Source organism: Schistocerca gregaria, chromosome 5 (assembly GCF_023897955.1).
Source record: "Schistocerca gregaria isolate iqSchGreg1 chromosome 5, iqSchGreg1.2, whole genome shotgun sequence".
NCBI lineage: Eukaryota > Metazoa > Arthropoda > Insecta > Orthoptera > Acrididae > Schistocerca > Schistocerca gregaria.
Window position 1 is genome coordinate 376,145,545 of NC_064924.1, and position 21,070 is coordinate 376,166,614.

General features: G+C 39.6%; 1 protein-coding gene across 1 annotated transcript in view; it reads left to right on the forward strand.

Annotated features, from left to right (window-relative positions):
- The window catches only part of LOC126272539 (calcium and integrin-binding protein 1-like), a 44,172-nt gene that overhangs the window by 8,435 nt on the left and 14,667 nt on the right, over positions 1-21,070 (forward strand). The window contains exons 2-4 of the mRNA XM_049975457.1: positions 7,685-7,719; positions 8,054-8,301; positions 16,663-16,861. Coding sequence (XP_049831414.1) covers positions 7,685-7,719; positions 8,054-8,301; positions 16,663-16,861 — 482 coding nt within the window. The remainder of the gene's footprint in view (positions 1-7,684; positions 7,720-8,053; positions 8,302-16,662; positions 16,862-21,070) is intronic.

The following is a 21,070-nucleotide window of genomic DNA, read 5'->3' on the forward strand; positions in this document are numbered from 1 at the left end:
AACAGGACCCATTGAAAAACTTGTGAAACAGATAAGAATCATTGACATCTTAAAACAACATAAACTCAACAGTGAACCTCAAACTTACAGCGTTATCGTCCTGAGTACGGCATAAAATTCACTGCTTTATAACACAATACATAGCAGAAGACTTACAAAGATTCTTGTTGAACTGGCCAGATTTCGAAGCTGTATGGACCAAGTGCTTTCACATAATAATTTAAATAGAATCTGACTCACAGAAATAATTAAAAACTTCTAGTGTATGTATTGATCTGTCTGCAGCTTATGATACTGTATGGAGGTAGGGTGTCATCTATTAGATGCATTATGTAGTTACCCATCAGAAGAAAAGCACAACTGTTTAGCAATATTCTGACTGACAGACCATTTCAGTTAACACAACTGGTAACTAGGAGCCCCTCAACAATGGCCTACCTCAAGGCACAGCCTTACCCCAACTACTAATTAGCTTATATATTGCAGATCTGTCAGCCACTCAGCCCAGGAAGTTTTGAAGTTTCATGCTGATGATTGGGTGATAGCAACAAAGCACAAACAAATCAAGTTTACCACACACAAATTTAAAAAAAAGATCTAAGTGAAGTAGGACAGTACTTTTGTAAATGTGGACGTCAACTGAAACCTAACAAAACTGAATGTCATTGCTTTCATCTGAGTAACATAGTAGCCAACCAAGAACTAGATTTACAAATATCCATGGTACTTTGGATTTATGCTTAAACAGTGTCTAACACAGAGTGTTGCTAAGTTGAAGTTGAGAAATGATCTGCAGAAGTTATGTGGTACAATACAGGGTTGAGCCACTTCAGGCGTATGATCATCCATCCTTGGCCTTGTCTAATCAGCAGCATAGTATTGCAGCCTTGTCTGGGTAAACAGCAGCCACATGAAGCTGACAGTTACAAGGATGTCCATGCCCAGGGGCCAGATGGTGAGGGGTCTTGCTGTGCTGTGCTCCCCCTCTCCCTCAGCTCTTAGGCAAATGAGGAAAAAAAAAAGCGTAGTCATGTGCTTTTCTTTCAAGAAATTGGTTTAAAATTTGGTATTACGTAGGTTCCTAACGGGGTCATAACTGTAAATTTTTTTATGGATACTTACAGGTCACCATTCATCTTCCAAAATATTAAAAATACTGCAATTCCCCCCCCCCCTTCCCCCCCCCTCCACACACATACAATCAATCACATGGGTACCTATGGGTAGACACACAACTAAATCAAATAATGCATATTGTTACTGGCACAATCAAATCCACTCCAGTATTCTGGCTTCCTGATCTGAGTCGAATTCCACCACCTAACCTAAGAATAAAGGATAACATTCTCAGAGAACATAAGAAAATCTGCAACATGCTCCGCTGCAGGCATCCCAACTCAAAACAGCTAGCAACGTGGTTGACCATAACTTTGAACTCAACAATGGTTAGAGAAAAGATTGCTATAATAATATTCCCCCACAGCTTCCTCCATGACAACAACAAACCACTGGAACCTGATCTGCCCTGAAGGACAGAATCCGGAACAACCACAGGAGATGCAGTTGACCTACTGTCCAGATTGAACAAGACTACCACCGCAGAGTACACCTGTGGCTTTTTGAGATTGGGTGTAAGGCACAGTGTGGAAGAGTGCACTCAAAGTTGGTACCCAGGAAACCCCTCAGACTTCTTCGATACTACAGCAGATATGATAAATTATATGAATAGTATGTCTGTAAATTTGTTAATTATGTATATATTATATTGTATTTGAAACAAAGATTCCAAGACTTACCAAGCGGGAAAGCACCGGCAGACAGGCACAATGAACAAAACACACACACAGAATTACTAGCTTTCGCAACCGATGGTTGCTTCTTCAGGAAGGAGAGGGAAAGACGAAAGGATGTGGGTTTTAAGGGAGAGGGTAAGGAGTCATTCCAATCCCGGGAGCGGAAAGACTTCCCTTGGGGGGAAAAAAAAAGGACAGGTGTACACGCGCGCGCGCGCGCGCGCGCGCGCGCGCGCGCGCGCGCGCGCACACACACACACACACACACACACACACACACACACATTCATCCGCACATACCAATGCATATTGTTACTGGCACAATCAAATCCACTCCAGTATTCTGGCTTCCTGATCTGAGTCGAATTCCACCACCTAACCTTCCCCCTAAGGGAAGTCTTTCCGCTCCCGGGATTGGAATGACTCCTTACCCTCTCCCTTAAAACCCACATCCTTTCGTCTTTCCCTCTCCTTCCTGAAGAAGCAACCATCGGTTGCGAAAGCTAGTAATTCTGTGTGTGTGTTTGTGTGTTTTGTTCATTGTGCCTGTCTGCCGGCGCTTTCCCGCTTGGTAAGTCTTGGAATCTTTGTTTTTAATATATTTTTCCCATGTGGAAGTTTCTTTCTATTTTATTTACATCATCATTATATTGTATTTGTATTTCTAAAGTGATTTGTAGTTGCCACATGATTAATCTAAAAATCTATCTATGGTACTTGTCACTTTTACAATTCCGGAACTGCACAAGATTTTTTCTTTTCTTCTTTTCTTTTTTTCCATGCTGTTGGCTGTGGACCAGTTGTAATCCTGTTACATTATTCTCCTGGCTGCCTCAGTAGTGAATTTGATTTTTATTTATTTATTTATTTTTCTTTATTCATGTTGAAAAATGTTACAGCTTTTGAAATTTCTGCATACCAAGTACATAATTTATGTAGACCAGTAACAGGAAGAAGCAGCACCAAAACTTGCAGCACACCATCTTTAAGGGTTTCCCACTTCAAAATCTAATCTTGTTTGTCATATCATTTGTTAATGTGACCCTCTGTTTTCTGTTAAGATACCACCTATACAAGGGAAAGACCCATAATAGGATACCACATTTTATTATCCACACAATCAAAGGACCTGTAAGTTCACCCAAAATGCTAGCAGTGTAATTTTTCTTGTTTAGCTCAACTAGGATGGAGTCGGTAAGTTCATGTATTGCTATCTCAGTGGAGAAGCCTATATGTAAGCCAAAGTGAACTCCCTAAGATTGTGCCCAGAAATGTTACAGTATTTTGTTGTAAGCTAAATTTTGGAAAAAAAAGAGCACAACGAGGGGAGAGATCACATGATTGTCTCCACTTCTGTATATTGGTACTACTTATGCATCTCCAGTCTTTCAGGAAATCATCTTGACTCATTGTTTGTGACTCAAGGGTCACACTTGTGAATTAGCATAAGATTTTACTAGGCCTACTTTGCCTAAGATACGATAATTGCTAGAAGAGTTTCTTATTTTTAGTGATGTTAGGATTGTGGAGTATGCATTGCCTGCCTAAACAAGTTTAATTGATGTGCTTTTGATGGACCAATTTTTTGTCCTCTTGTTTTCAGCTACTGTTAGGAAAAGTTGATTTAATAACAAATGATTTGAATTCCGTATCATCTCCCTTGCTATTCTGTCATGTGGTACTTGAATGTCGCTTGCCTTATTGGGTATGTTTGTACCTAATTAGGCCCCAGATTGTCCTTATTCTGTTCTTAGACTTTTTTATGCATTATACATGATTCATATGTTTTTGATGGCATGCTGAAAAAATTGAACTATTGCGTGTAATGAATTTTTAAATGGTGATTCTGTAATAAACTGAGCTCCCTCTCTACTACTGGTAAGAATTTTAATCCCAAAAAATGTTCATCTTTTTTCTTGGCTTCCACTGTAAATGTTCCTGTTGTAAATGAAAACTGTGTTCATTATGTTCGAAACATAGTTTTAGGAAATAATTAAATTTATCATCTACTGTGTGTTGTTGGTGCACTTCTTCCCACTTTTTCTCCTATAAATTCTCCCCAAATAATGTAATAGAGTAATAATTTACAATTTTTTGTAATTTGAAGTTTCCTTTCTTAGTTAGGCCTGTACTTGATTGAGGGGTGCTTTAATGTTGCCATTTGACCATTGTGGTCATATAAACCATTTATTATGGGGCTCACATTCATTTAATGGAAGGCAGTTGACTTTTGAAATATATTATCAGTTGCTGTTGCACCATGCCCTTCTATTCTTGCTGGGAATCTTACTGTTGGAGTCAAAACATAGCTGGATACAAGTAACAAAGTGCCCTCAGTCAGAACTATTCTACATGAAATTTTTACGTCTGTCATATTACTATATGCTGTTTGGCATGAGAAATTAGAGAGTAATATTTGAAAGTTGAAACTGTCCTAAACTATGTATATATTTGTTTATGCTGCACTATAAACCAAATGTTGATTTTTACCCCTCTTTCCTGTTCATATCCTTTTCAATAGTGCATTTAGCTTCACACATTTTTTGGTATTCCTAATATGCTATTTCAAACAATGGAAAGTCCATGGCTTGGAATAACAATAATATTATGAAAAATATAGGTATGAATTTAGGCCTACCTATAACTACATTTCATAATTGCATCCTAATAAGGAAATCAGGTATTGGATTGTACAAAAATGCTCAGAAAATAATGAAAATACACCAATATATGTCTTTAGGAATGATATAAATAAGAAGTGCATGAAGCAAAAACAAAATGGCTGCAAGTAAAATATAAAGAATCCAAAAAAGAATTGGTTGTTAGAACAGATTCAGCATAGTCCTATAGAAATGTCAAAACAACTTCTGGTGAAATTAAAAGGAAAAACGTCAATGTTAACAGTGCAATTCCATTTTTAAACATGGAGGAGAGAACAGATAGGTGGAAACAGTATAATGAAGGTCCACACCAGATGGAGGAATGATCTGATAACGTTTTAGAAAAAGAAATGGGAGTCTGTTAAAAAGACAAAGGGGATCCAGGAGTAGTCTGAGTATAACATCTGTTTGGAAGTCTTTTGCAGTCAAATAAAGCAGAAGGCATAGATAATATTCCCTTGAAATATACTAGATCATTCTGTGCTGTGGAAATCAGATGACTGTTCAAGTTGGTGTACAGAATATATGAAACTTTATGCACAACTTAAGACTTTCAAAAAATATCATCTGTACAATCCCAAAGATAGTAATGGCATCTAAATGTAGGGACTATGGAAAAATTAGCTTAATAGCTCATACATCCATACAGAAGAATGAGAAAAAAATCATGAGTATGTTAATTGACAACCAACTTGGAGGGAAGGAAGGGTGCCAGAAGTACAGTTTTCAAACTGTGTTTGATAATGGAAGACAAATCACTGCACATTCCATGTTTATTTCAACCTAAAAAAGCATTTAACAATGTGGAGTGGTGTAAAATGTTCAAAACTTTCAGGAAAATGAGTTAAAGTGTGGGGAAAGACAAATATCACACACCGAGCAAGCTGCCCTAACACAGTGGACTCATATTCGGAAGGATAACGGTCCAAACCTGCGTCAGGCCATCCTGATTTAGGTTTTCCATGATTTAAGTAAATCATTTCAGGCAAATGCCGGGATGGTTCCTTTGAAAGAGCACAGCTGACTTCCTTCCCTAATATGATGGGAACGGTGACTGCTGTTTGGTCCCCTCCCCCAAATTGACCAACAAATATTACACAGTATGTACAAGAAACAAGAAGGAATAGTAAGATTGAAAGACCAAGAAGAAAGGTGTCAGGTTAAAAAGAGTGTAAAACAGGGACACTGTCACGAAACTTCCTGGCAGATTACAACTGTGTGCCGGACCGAGACTCGAACTCGGGACCTTTGCCTTTCGCAGGCAAGTGCTCAACCGACTGAGCTACCCAAGCACGACTCACGCCCTGTCCTCACAGCTTTAATTCTGCCAGTACCTCGTCTCCTACCTTCCAAACTCTCTCAGCAGCTCTCGGTCCGGCACACAGTTTTAATCTGCCAGGAAGTTTCATATCAGTGCACACTCCACTGTAGAGTGAAAATTTCATTCCAGGAACAACCCCCAGGCTGTGGCTAAGCCATGTCTCTGCAATATCCTTTCTTTCAGGAGTGATATTTCTGCGAGGTTTGCGGGAGAGCTTCTGTATAGTTTGGAATTACAGTAGAGCGTCGATTATCCAAAGTAACTGGGGGACATGGGTGTTCGGAAAACTGGTTTGTTCGGATAATCGAACTGTACTTGTTTATTTGCCAAAAAGAAGTACTGTACAGTAAATTTATTCATAAAAACAGGCGTCTCTTTTAGTATTACAAAGTAACATACAAAGGCAACTTCAGTAGGATTATATAGTATGTGGCACAGTTTATTAAACAAAAATATATACATATCACATACACATTTTGCAGGAACAATACACACAGTATACAAAATTAACATTTCAAAAAATTCCTTACGAGCAACTAAGTCACGTACTTTTTTCCATTACAGATATCTGAAACTGGTCACTTTCATCTTGGGCTTCAAACCATTGCAAGGCAGTATCTAAACAAGTGAACGCCTCAGAAGCTGTTAGTATACTTTCATTTCCACTTTCTGGAGCACTGATTGACGAGATGCTGGCAGTGTCATCTTTATCAGTGATGCCGTTTACAATCTCGCTGTCCTGCATGATTTGGTGTACAGGATCTGCATCATCGACATTCATCCATTCATGAGCATCTTCTTCATCACATTCGTGGCAATCTATTTCTTTTAGCACACCGAGAATTTCGGACATATCATTTGGTTCGTAATTTTCAATCATACGTTGTGAATTTTCTTCATGTCCAAAATTTTATTCCAGGCTTTCTTCAAATTCTCTTCCTTTACACTATTCCATGCTGCACTGATCATGTAGGATGCGTCTTTCAAATCAATATTCTTACGATTTCTTAAAAGACTTTCTTTTCCATCCTCTTCTCTTTCTAACAATAACTTACGCAGCAAATCTTTCCTGTAATATCGTTTGAAAGTCTCAATAACACCTTGATCCATGGGCTGTAATAAGGAGGTTACGTTAGGTGGAAGAAATATTACCTTTATGAACTCGTCTTTTTCGTTTAAAATATCACATGACGGATGAGTTGGTGCATTGTCAAGGAGAAGTAGTGTTTTCTCCCTCTTCCCATTCTTTAGCTGATGAGCTTTTACAGAGGGTACGAAAACGTCCGTGGTGGCCCAGGGCGGCGACTATTGTGGGAAACTTGGTTTGGGAGTGAGGGGGCTGATGGATGGTAGGGTGGGAGAGTAATAGGTGCGAGCGAGTACACAGTTCGGTTAAGCGGTCATTCGGTTGACCGACATTCGGATAAATGACACTCTACTGTACCTCTAATGTGCATAGGTAACTACACACCAATTATGAATAGTATGTGAAGTGGTAGATTGGGAACCACTTGGCATGGAATGAATGAAATACCTGTATGTCCTTTGCTGCTTTTCAGGAATGCTTAACACATACCTTTTTTTAGCAAATATTTTTACTGTTTGTCTTTGACACCTTAAAATTCTCATGTGATGTGGGCTGTTACTGGACAAACTTACTTTTTTTTTGCCTTTCTTCATCCCACACGAGCAGTTTATCATAGTCTAATGACTCAAATGTTTGTTTCGTAGTTTGTACTAATTTATTAAACTGCCTTGATAAATAAAATTTCTGTGAAATCACCTTGTTCTCTATTAGGTTTAATTAATTTTATAGTTGTTTGTTGGTTAAAAAAATCTTAGAAAAGGCAAAATACACACAAAGCATTTTCTGTATCTTTTTTTTACCTTTAGAATTATTTTTGTTGCAGGATCTGACATACTTCACAAAGAAGGAGGTTTTGTAGTAAGTATAGCCATATTTTTAAATAATGTTTATGGTTAAACATCAGTTCCCTCTACCGATTGATTTTCAGATCGGAAGCCGTGATGGAAAATAATCTCTCTCTCTCTCTCTCTCTCTCTCTCTCTCTTGCTCACTCGCGCACACACACACACACACACACACACACACACACACACACACACACACACACACACACACACCTACAACCTACCTTCTCAAGTTCCATAATTCCTTGAACTGGTACCGTTATTGAAATTCTCATTGCATTAAGCTAAACTTTTACCTCAGGTGAAAATAACATGCATCTTTGTCATTATTTGTTTTTTATTTGCAGTGCTCATCAGAAATTTAAATCCCTTGCTCCAGAGAAAGTTGGCCATAATAAGAATGCAAAGTTACCAATGAGTAAAATTTTGCAGTATCCAGAGTTGAGAGTTAATCCATTTGGTGATAGAATTTGTCGAATATTTAGTTCAAGTCATGATGGTGATTGTACTTTTGAGGATTTTCTTGATATGATGTCTGTATTTAGCGATGAAGCTCCAAAGGCTGTAAAGGCAGAGCATGCCTTTCGCATATTTGGTAAGTGATTTTTCTCTTAAGTGTAACTTGTCTCTAACACATCATTTATAGAAATGTAGCATGTCAGATAGCAACACAAACTAGTGTGCTTCAATTTATGCTTAAGACTACTGTTATTAATGTAGTAGTTCTGCAGAGAAATTCACATATGTGAAAATACGGATGTGGGACTTGTGACCATATGATTGAAACTGTGACCTGAATCATTGAATTAATGACAGTGACTGCATGCATCCATGTGAGGTTTTTCAAAACAGTTTCCCATTTTGACAGAAGAAAGAATAAGTGACATATGAAAAAATGAAGCGTCCTTCTCATACATAAAATTTTGCAAGGGATGACTTGAGTGTAGGAATCTCTGAAAACACTATGATCTGAAATTTGAAGTCCATTCATGAACAGTCAGTGGCATCAACAGCTTATTGACATCAAACTCCAGTTGCTAATTACTTTGTAGTTTTATTCACATTACTGGTTTTCAAACATTTATGTCATTCTCAAGTGCTTATTATAATACTGTGGCCATTCTTGGCATAAACCCTTTTTACATGTGGGAATGACTTGTAACTGAACGTGCGAATAAAACAAAAAGATGATTGGCAGTTGGGACATTTAATAACAGGAACGTGCAATCTACACTTACAGATCTCATGTGCATTGAGTAGTGGCAGCTCAACCCTTCTTATTCTGAACTTCAACGCAGCTGTTTTACCAGAGTGCATAAAACCTGAATTGTTTTGTCTTAAAGTATAACATTGTCTCCAGTTCCATGAGATACTTTCCTACTATGATAAACTCCCATGTCAGGAAGGGACGTAATGAACGTCAACATGGATAGAGCAGATAATGTAGAATGTGGAGATTTCTTTCTTTCTTTCTTTCTTTCTTTTCTTTTCTTTTTTTAGTCATGATATTCTGTTTTCTACTCCAGTTTTTGTCAGTGTTGAGTTTTGTGACCAGAAACACATTCTCAAACAGTATTCATCTACATATAAACTAGCAAATGGTGATGATGCGAATACCTGCAGCTGTAAATGCAACTGTAAATCAGTCAGTACAAAATATAATAATAATAATAATAATAATAATATCTACACAGTCATCAAATATTGCTTACATAAGTTTAAAAAAAAAAAAAACCAAGCAGTTGCTGTACAAAGAACAAAGCAAAAATTCAGCAGTAGCATGACTTCCCTACTCCAGTGATACCTAAATGGATTTAGGACTTATTTGGAAGAAGTCCTTGACACAGGAGAGTCCCAAGTGCTCTTCTTACTAAGAAACTCTTGTTAGGAGCTGTAGCTTCCATAGAAGACCTCATTGTGGTTCGGACTAATGGTGCTGTAGGCATTCTTATCAAGTATGAACACCATTCTTCTCCTCTTCCTGTCAGCACCAGTATGCAAACTTTAAGCATATCCATGCAATTGTTACATGAGATAACTATATGCTTCTTATACGTACCCACTAATGAGACCCAAGCAACATTTTCAGAAACCTTACCAGATCTCTCTTCCTCAACTCTTCCTGTTTGGGGGTTGTAATACCTGGATAGAGCTGCAGAGAGTCTTATGCAGGCAAATGTTTTGTCTTCCAAACATGGCTTTACCAAGTACTTCAGCACTGCTGATGGAACGTTCAACATCTTTGGTCTCTTGATATGCTCTCCGGCCCTTGCAGACACTGCTCAGTGGGATGTAGTCATAAATTTACAATCTGGTAACAATTTTCCTATATAGCAGATCAAGCAGTGCCTCAAAAAAGCAATGGAAATGATTGCTTAGCCAGACTAACTGTACCGTGTACAGCCAGTGGACTATATGTGAACATTGTGATGGTGTCCATGAATGGACAATATTAATGTGCTAATAGTAAACTGCAGAAGTGTCTATAGAAAGGTCCCAGAACTGCTGTCATTAATAAACGGTCACAACGCCCATATAGTACTAGGAACAGAAAGTTGGCTGAAACCAGACGTAAACAGTAATGAAATCCTAAACTCTGATTGGAATGTATACCGCAGAGATAGGCTGGACAGTGAAGGGGGAGGCGTGTTTATAGCGATAAGAAGTGCAATAGTATCGAAGGAAATTGACGGAGATTCGAATTGTGAAATGATTTGGGTGAAGGTCACGGTTAAAGCAGGCTCAGACATGGTAATTGGATGTCTCTATAGGCCCCCGGGCTCAGCAGCTGTTGTGGCTCAGCACCTGAAGAATAATTTGGAAAATATTTCGAGTAGATTTCCCCACCATGTTATAGTTCTGGGTGGAGATTTTAATTTGCCGGATATAGACTGGGAGACTCAAACGTTCATAACGGGTGGCAGGGACAAAGAATCCAGTGAAATATTTTTAAGTGCTTTATCTGAAAACTACCTTGAGCAGTTAAACAGAAAACCGACTCGTGGCGATAATATATTAGACCTTCTGGTGACAAACAGACCCGAACTATTTGAATCAGTTAATGCAGAACAGGGAATCAGCGATCATAAAGCGGTTACTGCGTCGATGATTTCAGCCTTAAATAGAAATATTAAAAAAGGTAGGAAGATTTTTCTGTTTAGCAAAAGTGACAAAAAGCAGATTACAGAGTACCTGACGGCTCAACACAAAAGTTTTGTCTCAAGTGCAGATAGTGTTGAGGATCAGTGGACAAAGTTCAAAACCATGGTACAATATGCGTTAGATGAGTATGTGCCAAGCAAGATCGTAAGAGATGGAAAAGAGCCACCGTGGTACAACAACCGAGTTAGAAAACTGCTGCGGAAGCAAAGGGAACTTCACAGGAAACATAAACATAGCCAAAGCCTTGCAGACAAACAAAAATTACGCGAAGCGAAATGTAGTGTGAGGAGGGCTATGCGAGAGGCTTTCAATGAATTCGAAAGTAACGTTCTATGTACTGACTTGGCAGAAAATCCTAAGAAATTTTGGTCCTATGTCAAAGCGGTAGGTGGATCAAAACAAAATGTCCAGACACTCTGTGACCAAAATGGTACTGAAACAGAGGATGACAGACTAAAGGCCGAATTACTAAATGTCTTCTTCCAAAGCTGTTTCACAGAGGAAGACTGCACTGTGCTTCCTTCTCTAGATTGTCGCACAGTTGACAAAATGGTAGATATCGAAGTAGACGACAGAGGGATAGAGAAACAATTAAAATCGCTCAAAAGAGGAAAGGCCGCTGGTCCTGATGGGATACCAGTTCGATTTTACACAGAGTACGCGAAGGAACTTGCCCCCCTTCTTGCAGCGGTGTACCGTAGGTCTCTAGAAGAGCGAAGCGTTCCAAAGGATTGGAAAAGGGCACAGGTCATCCCCGTTCTCAAGAAGGGACGTCGAACAGATGTGCAGAACTATAGACCTATATCTCTAACGTCGATCAGTTGTAGAATTTTGGAACACGTATTATGTTCGAGTATAATGTCTTTTCTGGAGACTAGAAATCTACTCTGTAGGAATCAGCATGGGTTTCGAAAAAGACGATCGTGTGAAACCCAGCTCGCGCTATTCGTCCACGAGACTCAGAGGGCCTTAGACACGGGTTCACAGGTAGATGCCGTGTTTCTTGACTTCCGCAAGGCGTTTGACACAGTTCCCCATAGTCGTTTAATGAACAAAGTAAGAGCATACGGACTATCAGATCAATTGTGTGATTGGATGGAGGAGTTCCTAGATAACAGAACGCAGCATGTCATTCTCAATGGAGAGAAGTCTTCCGAAGTAAGAGTGATTTCAGGTGTGCCGCAGGGGAGTGTCATAGGACCGTTGCTATTCACAATATACATAAATGACCTGGTGGATGACATCGGAAGTTCACTGAGGCTTTTTGCAGATGATGCTGTGGTGTATCGAGAGGTTGCAACAATGGAAAATTGTACTGAAATGCAGGAGGATCTGCAGCGAATTGACGCATGGTGCACGGAATGGCAATTGAATCTCAATGTAGACAAGTGTAATGTGATGCGAATACATAGAAAGATAGGTCCCTTATCATTTAGCTACAAAATAGCAGGTCAGCAACTGGAAGCAGTTAATTCCATAAATTATCTGGGAGTACTCATTAGGAGTGATTTAAAATGGAATGATCATATAAAGATGATCGTCGGTAAAGCAGATGCCAGACTGAGATTCATTGGAAGAATCCTAAGGAAATGCAATCTGACAACAAAGGAAGTAGGTTACAGTACGCTTGTTCGCCCAATGCTTGAATACTGCTCAGCAGTGTGGGATCCGCACCAGGTAGGGTTGATAGAAGAGATAGAGAAGATCCAACGGAGAGCAGCGCGCTTCGTTACAGGATCATTTAGTAATTGCGAAAGCGTTACGGAGGTGATAGATAAACTCCAGTGGAAGACTCTGCAGGAGAGACGCTCAGTAGCTCGGTACGGGCTTTTGTTAAAGTTTAGAGAACATACCTTCACCGAAGAGTCAAGGAGTATATTGCTCCCTCCTACGTATATCTCGCGAAGAGACCATGAGGATAAAATCAGAGAGATTAGAGCCCACAAAGAAGCGTACCGACAATCCTTCTTTCCACGTACAATACGAGACTGGAATAGAAGGGAGAACCGATAGAGGTACTCAGGGTACCCTCCGCCACACACCGTCAGGTGGCTTGCGGAGTACGGATGTAGATGTAGATGTAGATGGATGATCACATTTTGATAAACATGTTCCACTAAACCATTATATCATCAATTTCCAAAGTCTTCACACATTAAGACTAACAGTCCACTGGTTGAGTGAGGAGTGTCCTTTACGAACAGTACATGACATGCAGCTCTGTGAAGGTCCAAATGCTGACCTACTGCAGAGCCTATCAGACACTGATATGCAGATACTGCCAAATTATAAGCAAGAGCAAGAATAGATAATGTCACAGATTCCTGAACATGGTAAATCATTTCACAGAGTGCATCTTTGTATGGAAGACAATCAAGAGTATTTTCAGAAGAGGTTTGCAGTTAGAGATGTAATTGATGACACATGTCCAGCAGACATTGCTCATGTAATGCAGAACATTTCACAAAAGTGACCACTATAGCCAGTCACGAAACAGCCTTCTGTCATCACAAAATTGCTGCACAAAAGGCGGGTGGAACTTTAGTTCCTGCAAAAAAACTTAGTTACCCCTTTGCAATGTGTGGGTTAGATATAGCATGGTGAATGGCTTATGGCACTGTTTCACAATAAGGTCTGTTACACCATGTTGCAGTACCCCAGAGAAATGCAATGTAAATCTGTTCTGTTGTGTTGAACGAAATTTGGAGGTCAGATGACTTCCCCCAACTCTTGGAGAAGTGCAATCCTAATATCGTCCTAAAAGCGGAAAACAACCGTACTTGTGTGAGTGGTTGTTGTATGGTTGCTGTCACAAGCTGCATGAAAATACCTTAAGGTTTATGGTGACTAGCTGCCTTGTTTGGGTTCTTGAATCGAGACAACTCGTTGGTTGCTTCCAGTGCAGATCCAGGAAACTTCATTCAAACATTGATAATACAGAAGAAATTCTTACACAAAATAAGTCTGGACTTGTGTACTGTTGACAGTACAATGTAACAGTGTTGATGCCCAAGCTGTCAACTATCCGTGCCTGCTGTGGAGTAGATGCCTGCCCTTTCTGGGGCACCAGGACACTGGGGAATGGCCATCAAGCCAGATAGTGATTACTTACGATGCAGCTTGAATATGGATAGTAGAGAAAAACTAGTAGAGATTCCTGATAAAATTAGACCACTGCGTAATAAATCAAGATACAGATGCATTTTAGTGCCACCCACAGCACAATTCCTACTCTCACGAGAACTCCTAAACTATTTTGTGATTGTGTGAGTGATGAGCATGGGCCCCCAACTTATTTATTCTTATCCATTAATTGTGCATGACCTTACCACAACATTAGGTGGCTGATAACAGCAGCGCTCTTGTTGTTAAAGCTGAGCCCACGAGCAGAGGTTTTGCTCTTGTTTAACACACAGATGGGCAACGATATTACGCGTGCTTCGTGGCCACACACGCTAGAAGTGGACACACAAGTGTGATATGTTCTGGCTGGATGTCTTACTAGGGTGCAGAAATCTTAGAGAGTAACCAAGGCAAGTTCAGTTCAGCATGCCATGAACATTTTCTTGAAAATGTAATCATCCCTGGACCTCGACTTTGGTACTCTGAATGACGTCTCACTTACCAACATGATAATCACACATGAGCATTAGGATTCAGAGCTGGTTTCAAAGGAGGGAAAATATTCTTCAGTGCCTTCCATGGCTTCCAAAGTCACCTAATCTGAATCCCACAAAGCATCTTTGGCCTCAACTCGAGAAGACTCTGCAAGACAGTTACCCAAACCCTCCTCCGGGAACTGCGAATGCCCTATGGGATTTTAGCTTTTCGGCTAAAAAGATACTGTGTGTGACACTTAATGTGAGCAGTGTCCCTCTGCTGGTGGCATGTGGAATGTCTACACAGGATGTGATGCCCTCACATGGGGACATAGCTTAGGACACTGCTGCACTTTTCAGAAGTCCATCAGAGTTGACATGAGTTCACATTAACCAAACACAGCATTATTTTTCATGTTGGGGGAGTAGATTTGGTATGTCAGGTCATTCAAGCATCCTCTCAAATCACACAGTACACATTGTAACCATGTCTTTTTGATAATAGTCTACTCCAACATCGCCTTCTGCTAACTGTGACTGTTTCCTCATCTCCCAAAGTTCCGGTCACATGCAGTGTTGTTCAGATATGTTTACTGTTTCGTTCTGTTTCCCTATGACTCAAATAATGTGTGCTGAAAGACAGGAGCACAGGCAAAACCATTATACCATTAATCTCCACCCCATTGACTGTATACAATAAATAGTCTTCTTGGTGTACCAAGTATGTTACAATTTTCCACGTACTTCCACATTTGGTCCGCAATTTTTTGTCAGATAAATTGTTCTTCCTTGCATCTCAAAGGCTACTTAACAAATGAACTTGAGCTCAGCTGGTACTTCATATCTAATATTTCCTGCTGGACTAACTAATTAATATGGAATGAACACATTTATGAGCAGATAAAAAATCGAAGTAACTCTTTTATTTGAAAAAAATCTGTACTTATTTGACTAACAGACAAAATTGCTAGCATTCTCACTCTCTGCTATTGCCTGGGATAATCTTCTGAGCAAATGTAGTTGAGGACAGTTAAATGTTTTGCTTTTAGAAAATAAGCAATAAAAATATTATGTGAAATTGATACACAAACAAATTGCTATGAACTCCTTATAACGTCAAATTCAAACACATTACAGCCTATTAATTTACTTCATAATTTTGTTCATAGCAAGCAGTAAATTGGCTTCAGGCATGATAGGCATTCCCACAAAACAAGATAAAGAAATAATTTAAATAATTTGCTTATGGATATACCTCTGTCTAGGATACAAAATGGACACAAAAATTTAAGGATGGGTAGTAGTCTGCAAGTGATTATTGATGTTAACCCTTCTTTTGTGGTTCACTTCTGCTTAAGAGTTTAATACTACTGTGACACTAATGGTAGTTCTCTCTCTCTCTCTCTCTCTCTCTCTCTCTCTCTGTGTGTGTGTGTGTGTGTGTGTGTGTGTGTGTGTGTGTGTGTGTGTGTGTGTAATATTCAGTGTTATACATTATTCTGTTATCCACCAGGTCACACAGTTTGAGTGAACTGCAGATCATCATGTTGGGCATCTGAATCTCGATTGCTTGTGCAAGGAGTTCTGCCTCTAGTGGAGCTTTGTTTTAGATTTCTATGTCCACATGCTTGTCATAATTGTTGTATTCTTTTACTTTTACTAGAAATTTGTCAGCTGTCCCCCTACCTCTCCAGTTCATTGCATGTCATGAATTCTCATGGAAAGCTGCATTCTGTTAATGGTCCATCAGTGAAAGTGGAACATTTTCAAGGACTACAGGTCTATACATTAATAATTACTTCACAGTTAAAAGCTTCTGCAGGTGCAGCTATCCAGAAATATGATTAGGTGCTGAAGGACAGTATCAATTTATGAAATGCATAGAGTCCCCATGCTGTGTTATTTTAAAATTAGGCCACCATCAAGTTATAAGTATTTATTTTACTGCATCTGACTGAAGCAATTGGTCTGTAGAAAGTCTAGGATAAGTATGAAGTATTGCCTAACTGTCCCTTCCTAATCAGGTAGCCACGTATGAGATGGTGAAGTTTTGAATATGCTTGACTTAAATTATCAGTTATTGCACAAATTATAAAGACAGTCTGTTTTGCTCCTAATCTTTGAATGGCTGTGTGTGGTAACTGTTCTTTTAGTGTGCAGAGATTTAGCATTCTTGATTTTTAATCTTTTTTCAGATTTTGATGGTGATGATATGTTGGGAGTATCAGATCTGAGAAAGGTTGTGGAACGTTTGACAGGGCCACAACGGCTAAGTGAACAGGATATGCAGCACCTTATACAAAATATCCTAGAAGAAGCTGATTTGGATGATGATGGTGCATTGTCATTTGCAGAATTTGAGCACATCATATCAAAATCATCTGATTTTGCCAAGTAAGTTACATATTCACTTGCTTGATTATTGGTTTCAGTGATGGGCATAGGAGGATCTGTGTCATTTTGGGACGTGGAGATGATTTTTTTCATTTGAGATATTGTAGATGTGGTCCATGCCATGTAGAATAATATTATTACAGCTTGTATCATTGTAATTTGTTCATTGTATTCTTGGAGTAGGTATAATGTTTAGTAAACTCTGAAGTTCACACAGTGCTGTCAATGGTTCCCAGAAGACATGTGAACAAAATTGTGCAGTTTTGTGTGAAGAGCAGGAAGTTTTGTTCAACTGTGGCACCCCGGGAGATTTCAATATAATATTGAAATAATGATTTATATAAAACTTTTGTCATAATATATGAAAAATGTAGGGGATGACTAAAGCAAAACTTAAAACAGTTGCTTGAACAGTGATACTTGGAGCATTGCAAAACCCAATCCAGCTTTGGGGAGTTTTAAAAATTTCTTTGCTAGTGAATATGAAAGATAAAAAAATTGTAAAACAGGACAGGTGGGGAATTTTGCAAGCATGTTGTTACCGGAAAAGGAAATGTATCCGAATCCACACTGAATACTCTGTCTTTTTGTTCTGGAAAAGAATCTCTTTGAAGTCCTTACGAAAATATTTGCCCAGTAGTTAAAAGAAAGCAAAGTTAACAACTGTTCACAAGAAAGGTATCAGAAGTCATTCACAAAACTAACTTTCAGTATCGTTGCCACTAATCTCTTGTAGATTTTATCTCAAACAGAATTCCACAAACATCAATCATACGAAACCCAACTTTTACTTTTCTAACTACATTCTGAAAGCCAGCAAGTCGCACAAAACCCAACTTTCCTTTTTCTCACGACATCCTGAAAGCCAGGAGTAAGAGCTGTCAGGTAGATGCAGTATTTCTTCACTTCCGAAAATCATTTGCTTCAGTAACGCGTAAGTGATTAGTAAATAAAAGACAATCATGTTTATCATCCAAAATTTGTGACTGGCTGAGAATTTCTTGTTAGGGAGGATGCAGCATGTTATCGGATGGAAGATCGTCAACTTAGGCAAAAGTGACTTCCGGCATGCCTCAGTGAAATCTGTTGGGACACGAGATGTTAATGTTGTTTACCCTCCCCCACCCCAACCTCATCGCGCGCGTGCTCAAACACACACACACACACACACACACACACACACACACACACACACAGTTCTCTCTCTCTCTCACACACACACACACACAAAAAAATTAAAAATAATTATGATACATTTGTCTGAGAGTGTCTTATCAACTCATACCTTCTCCGAGTCAAGTTGTGCACATATTTCCTTTCTCCCTGATTCTATTCAGAACCTACTCATTAGTTACACCCATCTGATTTCCCCCTTCAAAAGCTTCTACCCTCTTTTACGGACTATCAGATCAATTGTGTGATTGGATTGAGGAGTTCCTAGATAACAGAACGCAGCATGTCATTCTCAATGGAGAGAAGTCTTCCGAAGTAAGAGTGATTTCAGGTGTGCCGCAGGGGAGTGTCATAGGACCGTTGCTATTCACAATATACATAAATGACCTGGTGGATGACATCGGAAGTTCACTGAGGCTTTTTGCAGATGATGCTGTGGTGTATCGAGAGGTTGCAACAATGGAAAATTGTACTGAAATGCAGGAGGATCTGCAGCGAATTGACGCATGGTGCACGGAATGGCAATTGAATCTCAATGTAGACAAGTGTAATGTGATGCGAATACATAGAAAGATAGGTCCCTTATCATTTAGCTACAAAATAGCAGGTCAGCAACTGGAAGCAGTTAATTCCATAAATTATCTGGGAGTACTCATTAGGAGTGATTTAAAATGGAATGATCATATAAAGATGATCGTCGGTAAAGCAGATGCCAGACTGAGATTCATTGGAAGAATCCTAAGGAAATGCAATCTGACAACAAAGGAAGTAGGTTACAGTACGCTTGTTCGCCCAATGCTTGAATACTGCTCAGCAGTGTGGGATCCGCACCAGGTAGGGTTGATAGAAGAGATAGAGAAGATCCAACGGAGAGCAGCGCGCTTCGTTACAGGATCATTTAGTAATTGCGAAAGCGTTACGGAGGTGATAGATAAACTCCAGTGGAAGACTCTGCAGGAGAGACGCTCAGTAGCTCGGTACGGGCTTTTGTTAAAGTTTAGAGAACATACCTTCACCGAAGAGTCAAGGAGTATATTGCTCCCTCCTACGTATATCTCGCGAAGAGACCATGAGGATAAAATCAGAGAGATTAGAGCCCACAAAGAAGCGTACCGACAATCCTTCTTTCCACGTACAATACGAGACTGGAATAGAAGGGAGAACCGATAGAGGTACTCAGGGTACCCTCCGCCACACACCGTCAGGTGGCTTGCGGAGTATGGATGTAGATGTAGATGTTTTTGTCTGAACTGTATATTTGTCCATGTTTTACTTCCTAACACTTAAATCTATACTTGATGTTAACAAATTTCTCTTCTTCAGAATTGCTTTCCTTGCCATTGCCAACCTGCATTTTATATCATCTCTATTTTGACCACCATCAGTTATGAAACTTCCTGGCAGATTAAAACTGTGTGCCCGACTGAGACTCGAACTCAGGACCTTTGCCTTTCGCGGGCAAGTGCTCTACAAACTGAGCTACCGAAGAACGACTCACGCACGGTACTCACAGCTTTACTTCTGCCAGTACCTTGTCTCCTACCTTCCAAACTTTACAGAAGCTCTCCTGCGCAGGTGAGCGTTGATTATCCGAATGTCGGTCAACTGAATGACCGCTTAACCGAACTGTGTACTCGCTCGCACCTGTTACTCTCCCACCCTACCATCCATCAGCCCCCTCACTCCCAAACCAAGTTTCCCACAGTAGTCGCCGCACTGGGCCACCACTGGACGTTTTCGTACCCTCTGTAAAAGCTCATCAGCTAAAGAATGGGAGGAGGGAGAAAACACTACTTCTCCTTGACAATGCACCAACTCATCCGTCATGTGATATTTTAAACGAAAGAAGAGTTCATAAAGGTAATATTTCTTCCACCTAATGTAACCTCCTTATTACAGCTCATGGATCAAGGTGTTATTGAGACTTTCAAACGATATTACAGGAAAGATTTGCTGCGTAAGTTATTGTTAGAAAGAGAAGAGGATGGAAAAGAAAGTCTTTTAAGAAATCGTAAGAATATTGATTTGAAAGACGCATCCTACATGATCAGTGCAGCATGGAATAGTGTAAAGGAAGAGAATTTGAAGAAAGCCTGGAATAAAATTTTGGACATGAAGAAAATTCACAACGTATGATTGAAAATGACGAACCAAATGATATATCCGAAATTCTCGGTATGCTAAAAGAAATAGATTGCCACGAATGTGATGAAGAAGATGCTCATGAATGGATGAATGTCGATGATGCAGATCCTGTACACCAAATCATGCAGGACAGCGAGATTGTAAACGGCATCACTGATAAAGATGACACTGCCAGCATCTCGTCAATCAGTGCTCCAGAAAGTGGAAATGAAAGTATACTAACAGCTTCTGAGGCGTTCACTTGTTTAGATACTGCCTTGCAATGGTTTGAAGCCCAAGATGAAAGTGACCAGTTTCAGATATCTGTAATGGAAAAAAGTACGTGACTTAGTTGCTCGTAAGGAATTTTTTGAAATGTTAATTTTGTATACTGTGTGTATTGTTCCTGCAAAATGTGTATGTGATATGTATATATTTTTGTTTAATAAACTGTGCCACATACTATATAATCCTACTGAAGTTGCCTTTATATGTTACTTTGTAATAGTAAAAGAGATGCCTGTTTTTATGAATAAATTTACTGTACAGTACTTCTTTTTGGCAAATAAACAAGTACAGTTCGATTATCCGAACAAACCAGTTTTCCGAACACCCGTGTCCCCCCGTTACTTCGGATAATTGACGCTCTACTGTAATTCCAAACTTTACAGAAGCTTTCCTGCAAACCTCGCAGAACTAGCACTCCTGAAAGAAAGGATATTGCGGAGAGCTGCTGAGAGAGTTCGGAATGTAGAAGACGAGGTACTGGCAGAAGTAAAGCTGTGAGTACCGGGCGTGAGTCGTGCTTCGGTAGCTCAATTGGTAGAGCACTTGCCTGCGAAAGGCAAAGGTCCCAAGTTCGAGTCTCGGTCGGGCACACAATTTTAATCTGCCAGGAAGTTTCATATCAGC